General features: G+C 41.4%; 7 protein-coding genes across 7 annotated transcripts; 5 read left to right on the forward strand and 2 right to left on the reverse strand.

The window, feature by feature from the left end:
* Positions 1 to 62: 62 nt before the first annotated feature.
* GGS25DRAFT_524612 (uncharacterized protein) lies at positions 63 to 895 on the forward strand (the record flags this gene model as incomplete). Its single annotated transcript, XM_049264639.1, has 3 exons — positions 63 to 141; positions 209 to 608; positions 727 to 895. The coding sequence occupies 3 exons, from the start codon at positions 63 to 65 to the stop codon at positions 893 to 895; spliced, it is 648 nt and encodes a 215-aa protein (XP_049113891.1).
* Positions 823 to 2,999, reverse strand: GGS25DRAFT_415745 (uncharacterized protein). Its single transcript, XM_049258522.1, has 7 exons — positions 2,761 to 2,999; positions 2,380 to 2,694; positions 2,268 to 2,304; positions 1,717 to 2,170; positions 1,577 to 1,644; positions 947 to 1,467; positions 823 to 883 (listed from the first exon to the last, which is right to left on the reverse strand). Exons 1-6 carry the CDS (start codon positions 2,803 to 2,805, stop codon positions 1,097 to 1,099), a joined length of 1,290 nt encoding a protein of 429 aa, XP_049113892.1. The 5' UTR covers positions 2,806 to 2,999; the 3' UTR covers positions 823 to 883; positions 947 to 1,096.
* A 200-nt stretch (positions 3,000 to 3,199) lies between these two features.
* On the forward strand, positions 3,200 to 5,059 carry GGS25DRAFT_415753 (putative paraoxonase). Its single transcript, XM_049258523.1, has 3 exons — positions 3,200 to 3,491; positions 3,577 to 3,807; positions 3,887 to 5,059. Exons 1-3 carry the CDS (start codon positions 3,459 to 3,461, stop codon positions 4,862 to 4,864), a joined length of 1,242 nt encoding a protein of 413 aa, XP_049113893.1. The 5' UTR covers positions 3,200 to 3,458; the 3' UTR covers positions 4,865 to 5,059.
* GGS25DRAFT_524615 (uncharacterized protein) lies at positions 4,951 to 5,884 on the reverse strand (the record flags this gene model as incomplete). Its single annotated transcript, XM_049264640.1, has 5 exons — positions 4,951 to 5,033; positions 5,103 to 5,201; positions 5,269 to 5,653; positions 5,731 to 5,808; positions 5,867 to 5,884. The coding sequence occupies 5 exons, from the start codon at positions 5,882 to 5,884 to the stop codon at positions 4,951 to 4,953; spliced, it is 663 nt and encodes a 220-aa protein (XP_049113894.1).
* A 5,616-nt stretch (positions 5,885 to 11,500) lies between these two features.
* Positions 11,501 to 12,564, forward strand: GGS25DRAFT_503567 (uncharacterized protein). Its single transcript, XM_049262081.1, has one exon. The coding sequence runs from the start codon at positions 11,847 to 11,849 to the stop codon at positions 12,348 to 12,350; it is 504 nt and encodes a 167-aa protein (XP_049113895.1). The 5' UTR covers positions 11,501 to 11,846; the 3' UTR covers positions 12,351 to 12,564.
* On the forward strand, positions 12,495 to 14,142 carry GGS25DRAFT_503571 (uncharacterized protein). The gene is made up of 2 exons (XM_049262082.1): positions 12,495 to 13,757; positions 13,851 to 14,142. The coding sequence occupies exon 1, from the start codon at positions 12,939 to 12,941 to the stop codon at positions 13,443 to 13,445; it is 507 nt and encodes a 168-aa protein (XP_049113896.1). The 5' UTR covers positions 12,495 to 12,938; the 3' UTR covers positions 13,446 to 13,757; positions 13,851 to 14,142.
* Positions 14,143 to 19,041: 4,899 nt separating this feature from the next.
* On the forward strand, positions 19,042 to 19,979 carry GGS25DRAFT_524618 (uncharacterized protein; the record flags this gene model as incomplete). The annotated part of the gene is made up of 3 exons (XM_049264641.1): positions 19,042 to 19,397; positions 19,460 to 19,613; positions 19,674 to 19,979. 3 exons carry the CDS (start codon positions 19,042 to 19,044, stop codon positions 19,977 to 19,979), a joined length of 816 nt encoding a protein of 271 aa, XP_049113897.1.
* Positions 19,980 to 20,848: the final 869 nt, after the last annotated feature.

Consider the following 20,848-nt stretch of genomic DNA (forward strand, 5'->3'; position numbering starts at 1 on the left):
AATATCGTACTGAGGTTACGGAGTACCAGTCATGTGATATATGAGTTGGTTACGGAGGTAATATGTCCAGTACGCAACGCAACGCAAGGGAGCAAATCGTCACATGTGCACTTCTCAACGCAGCCGTTTCATCACCAAATCGTTCAAAGTTGAACTCATCATATTCAATCGCAATATAATCTTCTAGCTAACATATCCATCACGCAAGAGACCGTCTCCGCCTTCTCAACCCCCGCCTTCGGCGCCGAAGCCAAAGAATCACGCTCCATGATCCACGCAATCCTGCACTTCAACCTCCCCGCCTCCGAGAAAGAGGTCCTGCGCATCTTCGACGACTGTCAGCACCGGTCACCGGCACCGCCTTCGAGACCGCCGCCGCCGCCATGCGCCTCGTCCTATACTACCTACGTGTACACTTCTCCCATTATCCTCGCCACCCTCCGCGCCGAGCTCACTTCGAACATTGATCTTAGCCACGCATCGGCAGACTCAGACAGCCACCTCACGACGCTGCTGATGCACATGGACGCGGGCTTGTATCCGGAGCCGGAGCGCTTTGCGCCGGAGCGATGGATGGGGCTAGACGCGCGGAAGAAGGCCGAGAAGACGTAAGCGCCGTTTTCGAGGGGGACGCGGAATTGTCTTGGGATGCAGTAAGTTGTCGTCTATGAATGGGGGGGTGGAATGTGCGGTTTCGCTGACTGCCTGGGAGATCTTATGATCTAGCCTTGCGCAGGCGGAGATGTGCATTGTGATCTCCACGCTGGTCCAACGGTTTGATTTTGAGTTTGATGGGGCGGGCCCCAAGGACGTCATTGCGTACAGCGATGAGTTGTTCATCATTGGCACGCAGGCGTTAAGGCATTCGTTACGAGATATAAGGCTTGATCGATGAGATGGGAAATTAGCGAGGGTGGGATCTGACTTCTCCTGTATACTTACCTACGTGGTGACGGCATTGTAGGTATCATTGGATTCCAAACTTTTAACTGCCCAGGTGTTCACCGAGGACTCGGTGGAGCACTATAAGTCATCAAACCTACCTACCGATGTAATTAAACATACGGCTTTCTTAATAATTTTGCCCGCCCCCCTTTCAACACCAAACAGACCCCCTCGTCTCGCCCCTTTTCCTCGTACCCAGCTCAACTTCCTCCACCCCTCCCGTGACATCACCCCTATCCACATCATACAGATGATCCTGGCTTTCCGGAACATGATGCTCGACATCGACCGTCGTCGTCGCGCGAATCATCGGCTTCGGGGTCCCTCCCACATCATTCAAGTGTTTATGGGGTCTACTACTACCACTAGAGTCTAGTGCGCTGGGATGTGGAGACTTCGCCCTAGAAAAGCGTAGGTAGCGATACAGGGGTTTGAGAAGGTGGTGAAAGTTGGGCAGGCATGCGCAGATGATGCCGACGTAGAGCTCGAGGCCGGACCAAATCCCAACTTCGACGAAGTCGGCTATCGGAGATGGAAGAATGCATCAGTAAGGGGTGTAGTAGGATAGGGGTGGCTAACGTTAAGCATGTGAAAAGGGGGGAGTGGGGCGAATTATGAACTTATAACTCACCCGTTGGATTTTGTGACAGCGTAAAGCGGTTGATGGTTCTTAGCCGATAAAGGCTTACAACGGTAACGCTAGATCGAATTGTTAATTCATTCCATTGTCAATACCATCTTGCCCATACACTATTCCTACTAGGTACTCACAAGATTCCAAACGTGAACATAATCCCCGTCAAAACCCTCTTCTGCATCGACAACTTCAACCGCACAATAAACGGCAGGGATATCAACATGATCCATATATCAATCGGGATAACGATGAAAGCGCCTGCCCAGAAGATAGCATTAGTGTTGATGCAGTGGCCCTCGTGCTCGCCATCCCACGCGGTCCAGAAGTAGTCGATGGGCGTGCAGCCAAAGGCGATGGCAAAGACGAAAGCGATGTAGCACGCGATAATCAGGACGAAGGTGAATTGAATCAACCGCCGAGCTAGAGGCGTACGGCCGAATATGCGATGGTAAAATAGCAGGATGGAGAGACGCACGAGGTCCCGGCTCAAGACGTAGAGAATGAAAAGCGCATAGAATGCCTGGAAGCTCAGTGTGATATCGTCAAATGGCACGGCCCATATATCAGTACCTAAGCCATGGGGCTTCACTATTATGCAGCAATTGTTAGCTTGTTGTGCCATTTACCTGCCAATCTGCCGAAGAAGATATGGATTCATAAGGGGGTAGAGGTAACGGTATCGTACAAGCCCAGAATATGCTGGCATAAGCAACACATCCAAGCTACGATCGGGAAGGCGGGATACAGTCGTCAGCATATAGCATTCTCCATGGATCAGGGGTGAGGGGCTTACTCACAAAAGATAAAGTGATGATGATATCATCCCACCACACAGGGACCCTTGCCTGGAGCCTCGCAGCGACACGAAGCAAGACAGAAACAGCAGAGAGGCTGACAAAGACGGCAAGTATCCGAACGTAGGAGTGATCCACGTATGGAGCGATTCCACACGATGTAGAAGTCAGATTCTTAGTAGTGAGAGATTCTCGAACGGTGCAGTTCGCTGTGATGCAAGTGGTAGCTTGAGTGTTCAGATCTTCATCATGACACGCGCATGCCGAGTCTGTGGTGGCACAGGTTGACGCTTCTACAGCAATAAGCATGCATGTTGCCTAGGTATATGCAGTTAGAAAGAAGAATCACCAAGAGTGGGATAACGCAGAGAAGACTATACATACAGCACATCTAGGTAAAGAGGCTACCAAATCTGTAAGTCCAGACATCAGAAGTGAGTTGCTGACAGTGAGTTTAATGGTTTTCAGACCAAACCTATCGAATATAGGTAATATGGTAGGTACTGGGTGTATATCAACCTATGTTATAGTCTCTCTGCGTGTCATCTTGTCACCCCCCGATCTTGTGTAGGTATCCTTCATTTTTCTCCACCACAAGCACACACCGTCAGCAGCCCCCGAATGCTGTGAGTGGTTGCACGACCTTCAGCTAAGACTTTTCCTACCCAATACCATAACGATAAAGATGTCCAGGGCTCCTCATTGTGAGATTTGTCTTGGCCAATGCAACACGGCTGGGCCCTCTCGGCCGTTAGACACCACCCATAATATGACGAATACGGCACACCGAATCGTTAGAGAACTTCAAAATAGATACTGGATACAATAATTGCAACGCATCCCTACTATATAGGAAATATAAATATATCTACGGCTAACCTTAGCAATGTCTAAAAGGCAAAAGACGTGCAGGGTTAGGATTCCTTGCCCATTTATACACCACGCTGTGTGATCGACATGTGGGGTCCATTTTCAAGACTTCAGGGCTGATCTAAAACACCTCCAGCCCTTACCTTCCTTTCTCAAGCTCTCACCTTCTTTTCCCTCTTAAGTTTGCGCCAGTGTACGGTGATAGTTAAATCATGATGTCGGGTATTAATATCAAGACAAGCATTGTAAGACAGACATTCATTCATGGATCGTCCCTGTTTCCCCATCCAAAGACCAAAACACGCAATAAATAACTAACCTCTTCAACAGCTCGTGCTTCTCCTCGCGCCTTTCGCCGCGTTCTGGTATTCTCGGTACCAAGTTTTGTCGCTGGCATACTTCAATGCGCAGAGTCGGATGCCCCGACATGCAAACTTCACATCCTACGAGATCAAGTTTGCGGACCAGATCCGGAGTTGCGAGGATGCACTGCTGGTCGAGTCCCGTGGTCTCGCAATTGTGCCTTGCGATCCGGGTCGCGAGACTTGGAACACTGTTATGGTAAATTATCACCTTAGTTGCCATAACACATCCCCCTTGCTTCATCGTGGACGATGAGTTCTCATATTAGCCACATTAGGGCAACTTCGTCGACAACGCCCCGCCCGACCCCAACGCCGAGCTCTACGCCTACAATTACTCCTCTTCCTCCCCCTCCGCCTCCTCCCTCACGCGCATCCGCATCCTCAACTTCCCCTCCTCCACAGAGCTCCGCACTCTCGGCCTCGAGTACCACGAGCCCAGCTCCACCTTACTCGTCACCAACCACCGGCGCGCGGGCGCCCGCATCGAGCAATTCCAGCTCGACCTGGACACCCTCACGGCGACGCACGTGCGCTCGCTGCCGCACCCGCTCATCTACGCCCCGAACTCGATCGCCGCGCTCAGCGAATCCGAGTTCTTCGTCACGAACCAGCACTACTTCCCCGCGCGCTCGCACCGCCTGCTCTGGGCTCTGGAGACGTACCTCGCGCCGCCCATCGCGAGCGTCGCGCACGTGCGCATCCTGCCGAACGGGACCGTCGACGCCGCCGTGGTCGCGCGCCTAGCGTACGCCAATGGCCTTGCGCTCCTGCGCCACGACACCACCCTCGCCGTCGCCAGCACCAACACGCGCCTCGTGAAGCTGTTTTCCATCTCCTCCTCTTCCTCCACCACAAGCAATCACCCAACCCTAACCCAAAGCACCTCCTTCCCCGTCCCCTTCCTCCCAGACAACCTCTCCGTCTCCAAAGGCCAGCACGGCGACGAGGCGCTGCTCATCGCCGGACACCCGCACCTGCCCAGCCTCGGCGCCTTCGCGCGCTCGCGACGCACGTGCAATCGGCCCGAGCTATTATCAGACAAACCGCCAGAACAGCGCGAGGAGGCGGAAGAAAGGTGCAAGACGCTGAGCGCGGCGTCCTGGGCCAGCGAGTGGACGCCCGAGGGCGGCGTGCAGCATATTTATTCGGGCTGGGAGTACCCGACGAGCGCGTCGGTGGTGCGGGATAAGGGGAGGGGGGTGGGGATTGTGGCGGGGCTTTATGCGAAGGGGTTGTTGGTTTGGCGGGATTAATAAGAAAAGGGGTTAAAAGGGGGCGGGTGGCTAGATCAAAAACTCTCTGGAGGTTGGCCTCCACATGCTTGGCTTTGGTTCCCACATCAGCGACACTGATTGAGAACAGAGGCTTGAGTAGCAGTGGCAATGGTCTCGGCCGTTGAGGTCTTTCCTACTCCAGGGGGGCCTACGCATTACGGATTGATTAGCTAAAGCTTGGGTATGTATTAAGAGAAAAACAAGCGAAGATTCTGACCATAAAGTAGGATTATAGGACCCTTCCCTTCGCCTGACATAATGTCATTTACTTCCAATAGCTTATCTTCGTCGTCCTCATCCCTCTTGCGCGTCTTTTCTGTCGCGTAAGCGCTTGATAGTTAGCCATATTATCACATACTGTATCAGTACTTAAAAAGCCTTACTTTTCCTTCCTCTCTTTGACTTTTCATGTTCGATACTAGCCAACCTGAGCCGCGACTCCCAAGCGGTTGTCTCATTTCCCGTCCCGAGCAACTCCAACCGATTTACCTGAAGCTGTGCCCATTGCTTTTGTTGGGGGATGTAGCCGAGTACACGGGGTAGGAAAATCAGGTACTGCTCGTCGTCCCAAGTCTCATGAGAGTTCGCAAACTTTTTGTCGTCGAAGCGCGTCCGGTATCTTGCCGCTAGCCCCTTGTTCTCTTGGCAGCCATTGCATCCACACCCAGTACCCCCAGAGTTAGGTCTAAGCGCCCCATTCTGCCCGTCCGTTCCCCCATACCCATACTGGAAAAATGCGTCGTAATCAACCATGACTCTGCCCTTGGTCTAGTTAAAGCGTTAACTTATCCGTAGTTTTAGGACTTGGGTGAATGCATCCCACGTTTACATGGAGTATTAGACACATTCAGTCGGCCTTGGGTGAGTCTTCCAATAAGGTCTATGTTTATCGAATTGGATGATCGAGCTTCGCTATCATCCATCTGTTAGTGGGCTATGTTAGCTTTGCTTGTTTACTAGGTACTACCTAAGAGATCTTACCTCGTCGTTGTGTTTCATCCCTGAGAATCCCTTCTGCTCCAGTATTAGCTCTCCCTGGTATTCGAAGAGCCGCGAGTCGTTGTTGTTGGAATATTCAGGTGGCTAGTATAGGGTGGCTGGTAACATCCGCCCCATACCTATAGCATATATATACTATCTACATCTTTAGTAGCTACCATTAGAATTTACTCTTTTAATATATAACCAACTACACAACTCTTATAATTTGCATTTACTTTAACAAATTATAAGCCTAGAGCTTATAACTAAAATAATTATTTCACTTTATAATTTACCTTATATTTTCTTAAAATTCCCTCTTTTTATATACACGATGTAGACATTTTAATAAAAACTGCTACGACTCTCACTACGCAAAAATCTTAAAAAAAAAAAATAGAAAACGCTATGGGAAAATTTTCTTTAAATATTTTAATTATTCCCTATACCCTAAATTATATACATATTTAAACCTTTTGGATAACTAATATTATAAAAGTTAAGGACTAACTTATCTTTTTAAATTTTATTTATATCGGATTTGTTAAATAAATTTAATAAATTTATTTTATTAAAGCTATTAATATTAATAAAAACTTTTTGCTTTATTACTTAAATAATTAACTAATAAAATGGATTCGATAGTAAATAATAATAACGTTAATGGCAGTAGGAAAAACGAAAAATATAATTTGTGGAAAAAACCTTTACAAAAACCAACTTTCCTTAGATTTTTTAACAAGTATAATTTCCTATTTTTTATTAATAAAATTAAAAAAATCGACAATTTATATTAAGATTTTAACCTTGAAATTTTTAATAGTAAGGAAATTATTTACTTACCACTTATTACTTTATTAAAATCCTACTCGTTAAATTTATGTAACGTTTTACTTATTTTATCTTTTAATAATTTAAAAATTAAATATTTCAGCTTTGAGGTTATTATTCCGCACGTTTTATTTAGTATCGGCAACTCGTCACCTGGGAAAAATACTCCTAACTTAGAAGAAAAATTTCTATAAGGTAATCTTTTTTAGATTTGGTTAATTATTAATTTGGAAGAAATTTTACAAAGAAGTTTTTTTTAAACCTAAGTAATTACTTAATTATTATTTTATATCAAATTTCTTAATAAAAAACCTATAATGAAATTTGCAAAATAAATTTGACGAAAGTTAAAAACTAAAACCTTAATTAAATCTTCTCCTTAACACGATAATTTCTAAAAAAACCACTAAAACCTCCTTAAATAAACTAACCACGCTTCACTTATTTAACAAATAGATTTAGTTTAATAGGGAAATTTTAAATTACTTAAATATTAATAGATATAAAAGACACCTCCTTAGAGGATAAGATGAGAGGAAACTCACCGCTAAAAATAAAATCCTCGAAGTAAAGCTTTAAAAAAAGCAAAAAACTTAAATCGAAAAAAATAATAAAACTTTAAAAACTATAAAATATAAGCTAAAAGAAAACCTTAAAAAACTTATTAAAGTTTATAAAATAATTAATAAATTATGAAAAACCTTTAAAAGGGAATATAAACTAAAAAGTAATATTATTTTTTAAAATCTTATTTTTAAATAAGATAATATATCTTTAATTATTAAAAATATAATTATAATATTATTAGTTAAACTTCGCCTTTTTTAAACTAATTTTAAAGCCTTAAATATAACCTATATAATTTTAAAACTACATTTAATTAATAAATTTTTATATACTCTAAGTTTAAATTATAATACTTTTTTTATCACTTTTTTTTAAACTTATAACATTTTACCAAAACGTAATGAAACTAAAGAAATTATTAAATTAATCGTTAATATTAACGACACCGTTCGACTAACTTAACAGGAAAAATAAAATTAAAAACTTAAAGGTAGGGATAATAAACACGCCTTAACCGCTTATAAAATAAATAATAATAAGAAATAAAAGAATAGCTTTATTTACTAATATTATATCTCCGTTAACTGGTAATTAACTTTTCATAACTTAACCGCTTACTTTTAAAAACACTTGGAAAAAAAACTTAAAAATTAGCGTAGCACCTTTAAAAGAAAAAAACCATAAGTTAATAATAAAAATAAACTTGTAATAATAAATCTTATATATAAATAATAGGTTATAAAAAGTACCCTCACACACATTAACACCTTCTTAGCTATAAGGGATAACCTTAAAAATAAGCACCTTAAATCATTTATTTCGAACATTCTTAGCAGGGTATTTTAAGGCCGCTTACCTAACAACATTAAATTATAAGACTTTAATTAATAATTACCCGCCGACACCCCCTTTAAATTAATTAATTTAACCACATAAAGCTGCCTAAATTTTATCCTTAAAGACTTTTATATTAAAAAAACACTTAAGGTTATAAGTTTAATGACATTACTTAAAATTAAGGCGGTTAAAATAACGGTTAAATTTTAAAAGGTAGTGGTTTTAAATAATAATTATAATTAAATTATTTGCTGTGATAGAAAATTATTTACTAATTTACGACTTTATATCGGATAACTTATATATGGAATAAAAGAAAAAACAATTAACCTTAAATTATAAAATACCGCTAATATTACGGTAGTTATTAATGGAAGGCTTAAACTGGTTAAGGTTTTAGATATTATTTATTACTTTAACTTAACTTGTAACCTTTTATTAATATTATAATTAATAAAAAAAAATGCGGAATTTTTTTTTAAAAATAAATCAACGTTTAAGGTAAAGAAAAAGAAAATTTTCCTTATAACCTTTAAAATTAATGGCTTATATATAATCGATTAAAAGGATAATACCTTTAATATAATAAGCCTTAATATAACCCTTTACTCTTACACCGTTAATAACCTTACATTAAAAGTTTAGCATAAATATTTAAGGCATATAAAAAAATAAAACCTTTTATAATTAATAAAAATATCAATTAAAATCACCTTATAAAAAGAATATTACTTATATGAAATTTATATATAAAATAAGATATATAAGAAATTTTATAAAGGAAACATCTAATAAAAAACTTATAAACTAAAATCCCTTCACTTAAATAAAGCCGGTATGTTAATTAACACATAAAACTATAAAAGACATATAAGATAACTTATTATTACTTATAATTTCTCTTATATAATTTGGGTTTTATCGATATAACAACTTAAAAATTGGTTTAAAGCTTTTAAGGATTTTTTTAAAAAATGGGAAAAACTAAAAAAGCGATATTACATAATCACCTTAAATAAATTAAAAAATCACGTAAGTTATAAATTTTAATAATATTATTAATAAAAAGAAATAGTTATTTTTTACTTAATTATAAGGTAATATTAATAAGGTAGTTTAATTAAAAATATTATTAGAAAGTTAAAAAATAAAGCAAAAATAATAATAATATAAGCTTAAAATAATGAAATACTTAATAAATACTAGCTTATTATAATTTAAATAGCCGTATATTTTATAAATTAATCATTAAATAAAACCTTAAAAAAGATTTTATATAAGGTTTGGTTTAATAAACCACTTAACCTAATATATTTAATTATAATAAAAGTAAATAACTTTTACTTATTAAATAAAAAAGCTAGTATATTCGAGTTAAAAATAATTAATTATAAAATGTTTAAATATAATAACAATAGCTCTCGCAATTATAAAGTTTTTTAATTAAATAATAATATAATTATTAACGTTAATAATATAATATTTAAAAAAACCTACCTTTATAAATCCATTAATAACCTTAATTCGTTTAAGAAAAGGTAAAACATATAATTATCTTTATTAAAACTATTATCAAAGGAGGTATAAAATAACGCTAACACCTTAAAAATAACAAAAAACGGTAAAGTTATTTTAAAAACACCTTATAAGAAAGCATGAGACGCTTTAAGGTAACTAAGCTTAGAATTAAAACTTATAACGCTTAAAAGGGCTATTATAATATAATTAGCACCGTTGGACACACTAAAACCAGGCCTGGCATAGCTATTAAAACAAACCCTTGGAGGGATTATAATTAGGGATGCTTATATAAGAACCCCTTAACTTACTTATTTATTAAAACAACCCTTTAAAAGATCCTCTCGCACATAACCTAAGGCTACACACTTAATTAACACAGTTTAATAAATACTAATTAAAAGTTAATACATTTAAATTCACAATAACCATATTAAGGATTATGTTAATAATAATAAAAGCTATAAAGCTTAAAACTTATAAGTAAGTTATAAAAGGTGAAAAATCACATAACTAATATAAGGCCATGCATTTAAAATACTAATCTTTAATAAATAATAAAACTTAAAACTTAATTAACCTGCTTATAAGGCGTAAGGCGTTATTAGAAAAATGGATATATAAAATTAAAAAAAAACCTAATAATAAAATTACCCGTTATAAAGTAAAATAAGTCGTTAAGGGTTTTAAATAAGTAAAAGGGTTAAATTACACTAATACCTTTACTTTAATTATTAAGCTTATAAGTTATAAGGTAATATTTGTTATAGCCGTTATTTTAAATCTTAAATTAAAACAAATAAATATTATCACCGCCTTTTTATACGGAAATATAAATGAAAACATTTATATTAAATAATCCTTTAATTTTATATAAAACCTAAGCAAGTATTATAAATTAAAAAAGGCCTTGTACGGGTTAAAATAAACTTTTAAAGTATAATATTAAACCTTAACCACCTTTTTAAAAGAGTATAAATTCTACGCATTAGATTTTAATGTTAGCGTATTTATAAAAGGTTACATATATATTACCGTTTACATTAACGATTTACTTATTATAAGACTTTTAAAAACCGAGATCGCTACCTTAAAAATCCTCCTAGCATAAAAGTTTAAGATAACGGATTTAAGACTTTATATATACTACTTAAGTATAATTATTAAAAGAGATAAAGCAAATAAAACCGTCACCTTAAACCAAAAGGCCTACTTAAAACGGATAATTAAGGATCTTAAATAATAGAAAGTTAATCCCAACGTAACCCTTATTAAGGTTAGTAAGATACTTAAATTTTTAAACGATTATAAGGCTTTAAAAGATAACGTTTAATGGTATACCAAAACTATAAAATGCTTAATATATGCCATAATGAAAACGCAGCCAAATATAGCTTATACTATATTATATTTAAGCCGCTACATAAAAAACCTTACTACCGTATACCTATCGGCGATACGGAGAGTATTAAGATATTTTAAGGGCATTTTAAGCTATAAATTTATCTATTAAAGTAATTTAAGGCCATTTATAAAATAAATAAACGCCGATTATATAAGTTATGTTTTTATTTGCAAATTTACTTTAGGGTATATTTTTAATGTTGGAAATGTTGTCCTAAGTTAAAGTTACAAAAGATAATTTATAGTGGCAATTTTTATTTGTAAATTAAAATTTAAGGCGATGGTTAATGTTATTAAAGAAATTATTTAACTTTAAAGATTATTAATTAATTTAAATGTTAATAAAGGAGATATGCCAGCTATAATAATTTGGGGGGATAATTAAGGGGCTTTAATTTTAGCAAAGAATTTATAGTTTTACGGCTAGACCAAATATATCAAGGTAAATGTTTATTTTTTTTGGGAAAAATAGGCTGCCGGTGAGGTGGAGTTTAAATATGTTAACACAGCTTAATAAATAGCGGATGGCCTTATTAAGCCATTATCTAGGGATTTTTTTATACGTTTTAGGGATACGTTAGGACTTTGCTTATAAAGCGAGTGGGAGTTTTGGATTTATGCCTTAATCTTAAAGTCTATCACGTATATAGGGTAGCTGTAGGGTATGCTCATATTCCCCTTTCCTTCCTTTTCTCACAAAGTTCACCTATCAATATGGCTTCCCTAAATCTACTCACACTATTACACGAACCGCCAACCGATCCTGAATCTTCAGGGCTTGAAATAGGACGATATCTACAACAGTTCCAAGATCTAATGATAGATGGAAATGCACCATACGTACACCCTCGAGCAATTTCTTTCCACAGTGATCAGGATCGAGCAAATTGGGTGGGATACATGCCTGACCCTGAAACTCAAGACCTGTTCAGTAATTTTTGCCTGCGAACCCAAGTATGGAAAACGAACCTGGATCGGCCTATTCAGCACACCAAACGGATCGATTATAGGAGATCAGTGGAAGGATAGGGCCTGGCACGTGTATGTCATAATAATAGTCAGCGGGGCAACACCTGAACAAAAGGGAAAGAAGATCCTGATCTGGGACTGTGACCCTGTAGAGGCAGCTTCAGAACACACCAGATGGCACACGATTCTATGGGGTAAACAGCGCTCCTTCGTCGAATACCTACGGAACAAAAGAGGCATGAAGACTGCCGAAATCCGGTACAACACCGACGCTACGAATAGTGGGAGAAACGAGTGCCTAATCCTATCTCTACAAAAAGTCTGGGAATTGGTCCAGATAAGGGATTCAAGATATTAAGGACCAGACGATCCCCGGTTCAAAGATTACATCAAGCTTAAAAGCTAAATAAAAAATCACACCCTATAAAAGAAAAATAATGGAAGCTTCTAACATATTACCACTAGGTATGGTTCAAGTAGAAATGTTAGAATATTTAGGTAACTAGTATAGGGTGGCTGGTAACATCTGCCTTACATTTGTGGCATATATATACTATCTATATCTCCAGTAGCTATCATTAGAACTTACTCTTCTAATATATAACCAACTACACAACTCTCATAACCTGCATCTACTTCAACAGTTGTCGGCATTGCAAATTTTGCGAAATATTCGGCCGCGCTCTATGGGCTGCTTTTGAATCTCTTCGCGATCCGGGTGCGATTCAAAAGGATAGTAGGGAAGAGATGTCAACGGGAGATGGCCGTCAAATTGTTCGAAGACGAGAGTGAAGAGCGTACGACTAAAAGTACCATCCTTCCAGTCGTACGACCATGAAATTAAAGTGATAAACAACAGTTAGTTTCCCGCGATCGTCTCATGCGCATTTTCTAACAATGAGTAATTAGGACTGGAATACCAGGTCAATGGTAAGTCCTATGCTCAATGGATGGGAGATGGCTAATAAACCAACCTTCACACGGAGACCTAAAACGTCAGTTGTCAGAGTTGCAGGATCATACAGACAAGACCCAACTTGAAAAAGCCAGCCAGTTACTTGGCGTTAACCCTCTTCCTGACGATGATCGGCATTGCAATCTGGCCGAACATCAAGCTAACGTTGCTGCTGAGTTTGGTCAGAAGAACTGGTACACAGAGGGGACCCTCAAAGAACGCTGCCGGTCTGTGAAGGGTACCTCCGCGTACAGGAAATGGCTACAATCTTCCGAGTCAGTCGTCCTCGTCTTATTGGGCACCAATCAAGAGAATCAAGCACGCCATTGCTGGGTGTCACCTGTAGGGTTCAGTGTGATTAGTAAATTCACGCAAAGCGAAACTCTACAAGGCTCCAACCTATGCGTCTTCTATCTACTGGGCCTTCGAAACGAAGATGACACCTGGTCGGAAGTTTTGGCGTTTTTGATCTACAGACAGACTCTTAGAATTGAATAAGAAAGCGTTGCGAAACGAGGACCAATGTTCTCGACTCTGGGGGGATTTGCAGTCGTATGCCGAGATAAGAAAGCTGCCAGGCATCTCTAAGGAAGAAGTACGAACGAAGGTGAACAGAACTTTTGACAAATTGCAGAGCATAGCCCTCGAGGTGATGAGTATCTCCGGTGCCGAAAAGACAATCTGGATTGTTTTAGACCGTGTGGATAGGTGTAGTGTGATGCCCGGAGAGAAATCACAGGCAAGACACAGGGCTGGACGGTCTCTTCTCAGAACGATGGTTGAAATAGCTGAGAAGGCATCGCCAACAGTCAAAATCCTCGCCGTGGTTAACAGGGCGGACTGGCATATTGATGAAGAAGTTGACGAAATAAAAAGCAGACAGGAAAGTCTGGAGGTTCTCACCTGCTTTCAATCTGGAGAGCTTTCCCATAGGGACCGATAGAAGATTAAAAGATTATTTCCCTCAGGATTGTGAGTGGGTAGGTTTGTGTCGCCTTGAACTATTTAGTAAATGAGGAGGGTGGAAGCTGCATGGGCAATGAATACTGCGCCGATAAGTTTGGTGAATGGTTATACTTGATGTTGGGATGCAATGCACCATATATCAGACTGGTACTTTTTGTGTTGTGTCGTGTTGTGTTGTTGTAGATAGTGAGGTTAGCTACCTAGGTACATTAGGTATGTAGGATAGAGGACTTCAATGTTTTGGGTAATGCAACTTGACGGAATATTACTACATATGTAGGTACTATAATTAGACCTACTATGTACCATGTACGTACATGTACTACGTTGTAAGTACTATCCATGGATGTGAATTATGTACCTAGTACTATGCCTAGTAGTGCTACTAGTACTACCTAGTACATATGTAGGTACAATACAATGTATTGATGTATGTAGGTACTACATGATAATAGAGTTTTGCTGACCCACTTAGCGGCTGACAGTACTAGGTAGCTTACCTAATACAAATTGCCTTGAATAGCAATTGAAGCTATTCACGTTGAAGTTATTCGATTTATATTACAGCAATTTGGGTAGGTACTCATTAATTGTAATACCAGATTACCTCAGAACAGTACCAAGTCCCTTCAGTATGCATATTTCATTCTCAACAGTTATGAAAAGTCCTTAGTACTCCTAGATAGGTTGTTGGGTCACAGTAGTAACATAGCTTAGTTAAAGGAAACTTCCCACTGAGAAATTATCAATTTTGCTATCATAAAAGCATATATAACATAAAAGACACCCAGATAGTAACTATCTATTAAGTGGGTTGCAAAAATCGATATGCAATTAGCACAACTCTTCACCTTAACCGAATCTGCCATGAAAAGTGACAAATCTCTATTTTCCTTGATAGATAGGGATTCTGCACTAAATATCATCAATACTACATCAATATACCTTCCTTTAGGTGAAGCGAAACTTATTTTGAGAAGTATTGAGGCCAAAACCCCATGGTTTCTTTGAAAAACCTCAAGATAGGGGAGACCCCCTGAATCTTGTTGGGGGCCAACTATACACAGGAGCCTATGGAATTTTGCCAACTACAAGGAATCTACGTCCCAGATAGCGTCTAATATAAGTAGAATACATCCAGGAAGTCGCAGGACGGGTATTTATGGTCTGGTCTCTTCACCCATGCACCTACATATTATGTACATAGTAGTGGGTACTTTTCTACCCACCAGGCAGTATACATGTTTCTCTGCTCCTTCTCAGCATGTCTAGTAGCAGAAAACTTATGAAGTGCACGTGGTATTCGCGTAAATGTGACAGGTACGGCCATATTTTAGTAGGTCGGTACACATAAGTACCCACTACCCCTTTACTCAATGGTTTACCTTGTTCCCACCCATGTGCTCACCTTAGGCATAGCCGTATTAGATACTTAACTCATACACTTGCACAAGAAGGCACGAAATAAAAAACAAACAAAACTTTGAAGACTCCATAGTTGTAGTTCAAAACATGCTCAAGTAGTGATTCCTTGCTATGTAGGTTTGAACACTGCCTAGGATACTACACACCTAGTAGATGCCATTGATGATCCTGTATATAGACTAGGTACGGTAACTCGTCGTTTCCATGATCCTATAAAGATAACAAAAAAACCTTCTCATTCCATGTTTATTTACTTTACCCTCCATCTTGACCTCCACCGTCCTTTTCTATGACTCACTATTAACAGCATTCCTTCCAACCCAGCCCGACTTGGCAAGTAAAATCAAAGAGCCTACTTCACTCTTTAGCTTTCCTTGTTTCGTATGTAAAGCCAAATAGAGACAGGGAGAGAGATATATACCAGTCATATATTGTTGCAGGTGCCTGAGGAGTCATGGCCCCAAGGCACATGGCTCCACTAGGCCTGCCTTATATTGGCACTCACTCATCGTAGTCTGGAATAAACCAAGCTTTCTTCCATCCTTCTTCCTTCCGTTTGGTTGCAATTCGCCCTGCAACATATATCTATCATCTGACTCCTCACCTACGTCTTTGCCTCCTGCCACTTCCCACTCCTTACGTTAGGTACTTCTTCTCCTGCCCGTCTAAAGACTCTCGCTTTCTATAAACTTCTCTGCGGGCCTCCATCGATGGGTTTATTGCTTCATTAACCTTTCTGCCGGTTTCATCATTATGTCGGCGCTCTTTCTCTACCTAAGTATTCCCTCATTCATCAGGTCCTACCTCTTGCTTCTTCTTTTGCCCCATCTCTTCAATAACATTCCATTATAAATCTCTCTCATCTACTCACATTTCTTTTTCTTCTTCCAACATTCTCATCTACCTAGTACTCTCGCTTCCTATTCCGTTTGCTTGCCAGCCCCCTTCATCTATACGACTTGCTTCAAATAGCCGTGTTCCGTTGGCACGCTATTTTCCCAGCCAGCCTTTTCATTCCTCCTCTAGCTTCTATCCTTTCGGTATGTCATGGTTCATTTGCACTCTCTGGTCACAATTTCTCTACTCGTGTCCCTTGTTGCGTTTCCAACTCTTACCTTCGTAGCTCACTTTGATTAACATTACTTGTTAACGAGTAAGGGGAGTCCGTGAAACACGGGCGTATCTTCATCATGAAGGCCATGTTGCACGAGTATTGACGACTCGAGGTTTGAAAACATTCATACACGAAGCAAATGGCATTATAACCTGACACAGCCTCAACGTAAGTTACCTATAGCATGACACTGTTCTGCCTTCGGTATCTACTAACCTAATTGGTTTAAATAGGTTATATGCACTGCTTGTAACTCGTCCAATTCTCTGAAGACTCAAGGACAGCAAGAACATCATCTCTCAACTATTCTATTTGAGCTGAGCAAGATCAATACTTCTACCCCCCCTTCAATAGACTCTTATCACATCTCCAGTTAACGACCTGGGATTCAAGCAAATCCCCAGGTAACGTTGACGACATTTCGCAGCAGAAATGCCCCCATCGCCCTGCTTTTAACTCCTCTGCCTTTAATCCATCTCTATCACCTTACTCATGAAATCGCCCAAAGGTGATAGAGACTATTTATGGTAAGCGAACAGATCAAATTTATCAAGAATCTAACTCCTTGCACAGTTCCAATACCTGAGAATCGAACCATGTTGACTGTAGCTAACTTCATCATAGGTTCTCCTCATACCTCACCGAGGGGTGTGATCACCCATTAATCTACGAAGACGTGAAGACGGCAAATAGGCCAAGGAAAAAGCCGATGCCCATGTTAGCGATGCTAGCAAGAATGCTGTATCTCGAAAAAGACGTCGAGAAACGGATTAGGTTAGACACTCTGAGCAGCCATCATTACTTGGGTAACTAAGATACTGACCGAATAAGCAACATCGGCGAGAAGCACGACGGTTGTGCCGTCTCTGGGCAGTCCAACGAATCTTGGTACGTTGAATGCTGCTTCCTTGTTCGCATTCCTCATCACACTTCATAAACTAATCTTCACGGAGGCAAGATGACAACAAACGCTACGGTGATAACAAGGCTACCAACAAACAAGGTCTTAGGCCAGGCCAAGAAGATTCACTGATTGGCTGGCCTAACTCATGTGAGTAACAAGTATCCAAACCTGAACATTCCACCTTCTCTGACCACTTTATTCCAGAACCACATGTTGGTCTTGTTGCAAAGCGACGCCGCTAGTTGCGAGTAACACCTAAGTACGCCTTATAAATCCGACCAGCTGCTATTCGAGTCCAACTTTCCATGTCCTCTGCTTAGCCATATCAAAGATATGATAGGCTAGAGAATAGCGGTTGCACAGGGTCTCATGAAACAGTCACAGACAAGGCAACATCCTGACCATAAGGGTTAGTACATACTTAAAGAGCTTATGTAAAGGCTGAGTTCAACTTTGATCGTTGGCACGTATTACATGAAGCTCTTTAGGTATGTACTAACATGTCTCGGTGTTTGTCAAGCTACTGTCGCTACCTCAATCAGGGCGGGATCTAGAAGACGCAGAACAACATTGTTCTTGCGCGGGGATTGATGCGTCAATGCCCAGACAAGACCAATACGAGCGGCCACTATGAGCCTATGCTCCATCGTGCATCGCCTGCGCAGTCGCGATGGAGTTCTGGTACATGTCCTCTGCCATTCATTCAACTATGGTCCTTATTTGAATGAGCGAGCCATGATATGTGATACGTACTGTACGTCTACGGGCCGTGAACGTCAATACAGCATGACACCACCGACACTTCCAAGGGTCTCGTTTGTTCTCTAACCTAGTGAGCTCCTAACATGACCCCAGTCATCAGCCCGAATGACATGCGATGGGCCCCTACGCACGTAGGGGCCGAGGGGAACCCTATGGCACGCCCGCGCTGACTACCTGGCTGCCAGGTGACGACCTAGCAGTCAGGTAGTCCGCACCTGCGCTACCAAACCCCAGAGATGTCAACACTGACTGCCTCGCTTCGAAGGATCCGACATCAACGGCCACACAACCTCACACAACTATACAGTTGTTTCTAAGGTGTCTTCGCACAATCCACTAACACCACAACCATGCAGGGCACCACACACTCGTCGCACTCACTCCTAGGCGGTTTAGCTTGATGCTGGTTCTCAGAGCCATCATGCAAACCGGCCCCGTCAAAGTTGGTAGACCACAGAAAGTAGGTCTTGACTGCTTTGGCCACGCGCGTTCATTCTGAACGTAAACGAAGCGTGGCTAACCCTAGCACGCTCCGCGCTCGGCTCTTGTTGGACTACCTTTCCCATCTCGCAGCAACAGAAACTCTCCAAGCACGCAAGAGAAAGCTCACAGACGAGACATGGTGGTAGAGCCCAAGGTGTCGAATCAACATCTTCCACAATTCCCTCAATAGCACTGTTGTCGCTCCAGACCTCGACCTTACATCGAGGTGCGGAGTCCAGGAATGAAAGAGATCAAAATGGGTTTCGTCTTGACTAATTATATCTACCCTCCAGCGCATCCAACTATGCTTTTGTTCACACGCCTTAGGAACCGTTTCATCTCACACCAGATTCAGCAACGAGGCGATCTTAGTCTTCCACCCAAGCTCGCAAAGTGCCGGTATCGAGTTTTGTTTCCTTCTTCTGGCATTTGTGAGCTAGATGGTTATCACTGTCTTCGCTACCTCCTCGTTTTGTGTCTTCTTTTCCGATAGTCTTCCTTTTGCCGCTGCCGCTGTTAAGGTTTCCGCTACTCATCACTGCAGCACCACCGCAGCCTCACTGCAGGATGTCGCAAGTATGGTCACCTTCCAGATCTATGTCCCTATCAGACGGGGATCCGGGGCTGTCGTGTTTCCACTGCGGGAGCGGCTGGGACGGGCACACACTCCACTTCGACGCAATTCGACCCCTCCAAGTTCCACAGCAAAACTGTCTCACACTAGCAGCAGGCTTCCGGGTCTTTCTTCGGCCATGATGGATGGCTGTTCACCTAATGTTGCCCTGCAGAACCCTGTGTATCCAAGTCCGGTCCTGCTAACCGTCCGTTGTCATCCCGACAGACCATCTCTCTATACAGTTCGACCCTCGATGGTTCTCCAAGCTATATACTTCTTATTATGTTTACGGTTGGTATAGCTGTCGCTGGCCCCAGTAGCCAGGGGATGGCGGGCTTCCACACTCCGCCTTCCGTTGTGCCGCCGCTGCCGTGCCGATATATTAGGAAAGTATCGGTCTGTCTGTTCAGACTCTGCAGGACTTTGACTTAAGCTTGCCGACTGATGATGTCGAAGATGGGACAGACGTGGAGGTCTCCTTGGAACCTGACTCGAGTGCAGCTGAGGTTCCCAATCTGGTTGACTTCGCTACCGAGATGGTTCTGCTACCAAGATAATCCCCACATGGGGTCGGCTGTACTCGGGGTTAGGTCTCTGTGGGCCGTGTCTGTTGCGCTTGGCCCGAGGCGATCCGCGCGGGCTCTTCGGGCCATACATCCGCCTCTCCTGTACTTCAAAGGTGAGGAAACCTTGCTGGGGTTGGCTGCTCTATCTGCACAAGCCGACGACACGATACCAGAAATCGCCAATGAGATGGGTTGAACCATGGAGGCGCAGTTTGTCAACCAAAGAGGACCGAATCATCTTGGTGGCTCGTTCTTTGGTCCGGAGCAGCCAGCAGGAAGCCATATGTCACAGCTGAGTCCCGTTGTGGTATAGCTCTTGCTCAACATGCCTACCGCGGTACCCGCATCTGAGCCATGTTGTTTGTCCTTGAGCGAGAACGTATCCTAGACTGCACTGCAGCAGAAACAGCGCGCTCTGCTAAAGGATAGGCGAATGAGAGGCAGGAAACTCCATTTTCATTTCTGGCCTGCACAGAGAAGCCTATTTTGCGTACGTATAGCCACAGCGACCGTTTGACGAGGACCTCTATGAATTGCCTTGTTGCTGTCATGTCGAGTCAGTCAGGTCATCGGCGTCCTCCGCGTTGGCCCGCCAACGAAAGACGTGTCTCGGTGCATCTCCAAGCACTCAGCCCGTCCATGGAAGCAGCTAATTCTACTGATTGGTACTGATCAATGTCTTGTCTCTTGACAATGCCTCAGAATGTCGCCACGATCCGAGGAGTGACAACGAATGTTCCAAAGACTGTACGAGGGGTACCAGAGACGCCAAGAGTTGTTCAACCTCAACCGCTTGACCCCCAAGGCAGCCTCAGCCTGTTCAACAATGTCGGCTATTTCAATCCAGACTCCCCAGCTTCCGACGCCATGTCTCTGTGGGAGGCGATGTCCACTGGAGGGACGCCAACCTGTTCGCTGACGCTTGTGGAATACTCGTCCTACACGTCACGATAAGGCCGGTATAGTCTAATTCCAACTTCGTACAGTTGCTGCGGGTGGACACTTTCATGTGGTTCCAAGCCAGGTTGTCTACCTCCCAACTAGCGGGCCGTCTGCCGTGCTCAG

This window comes from Hypoxylon fragiforme (assembly GCF_022984875.1).
Source record: "Hypoxylon fragiforme strain CBS 206.31 chromosome Unknown GGS25scaffold_8, whole genome shotgun sequence".
Classification (NCBI taxonomy): domain Eukaryota; kingdom Fungi; phylum Ascomycota; class Sordariomycetes; order Xylariales; family Hypoxylaceae; genus Hypoxylon; species Hypoxylon fragiforme.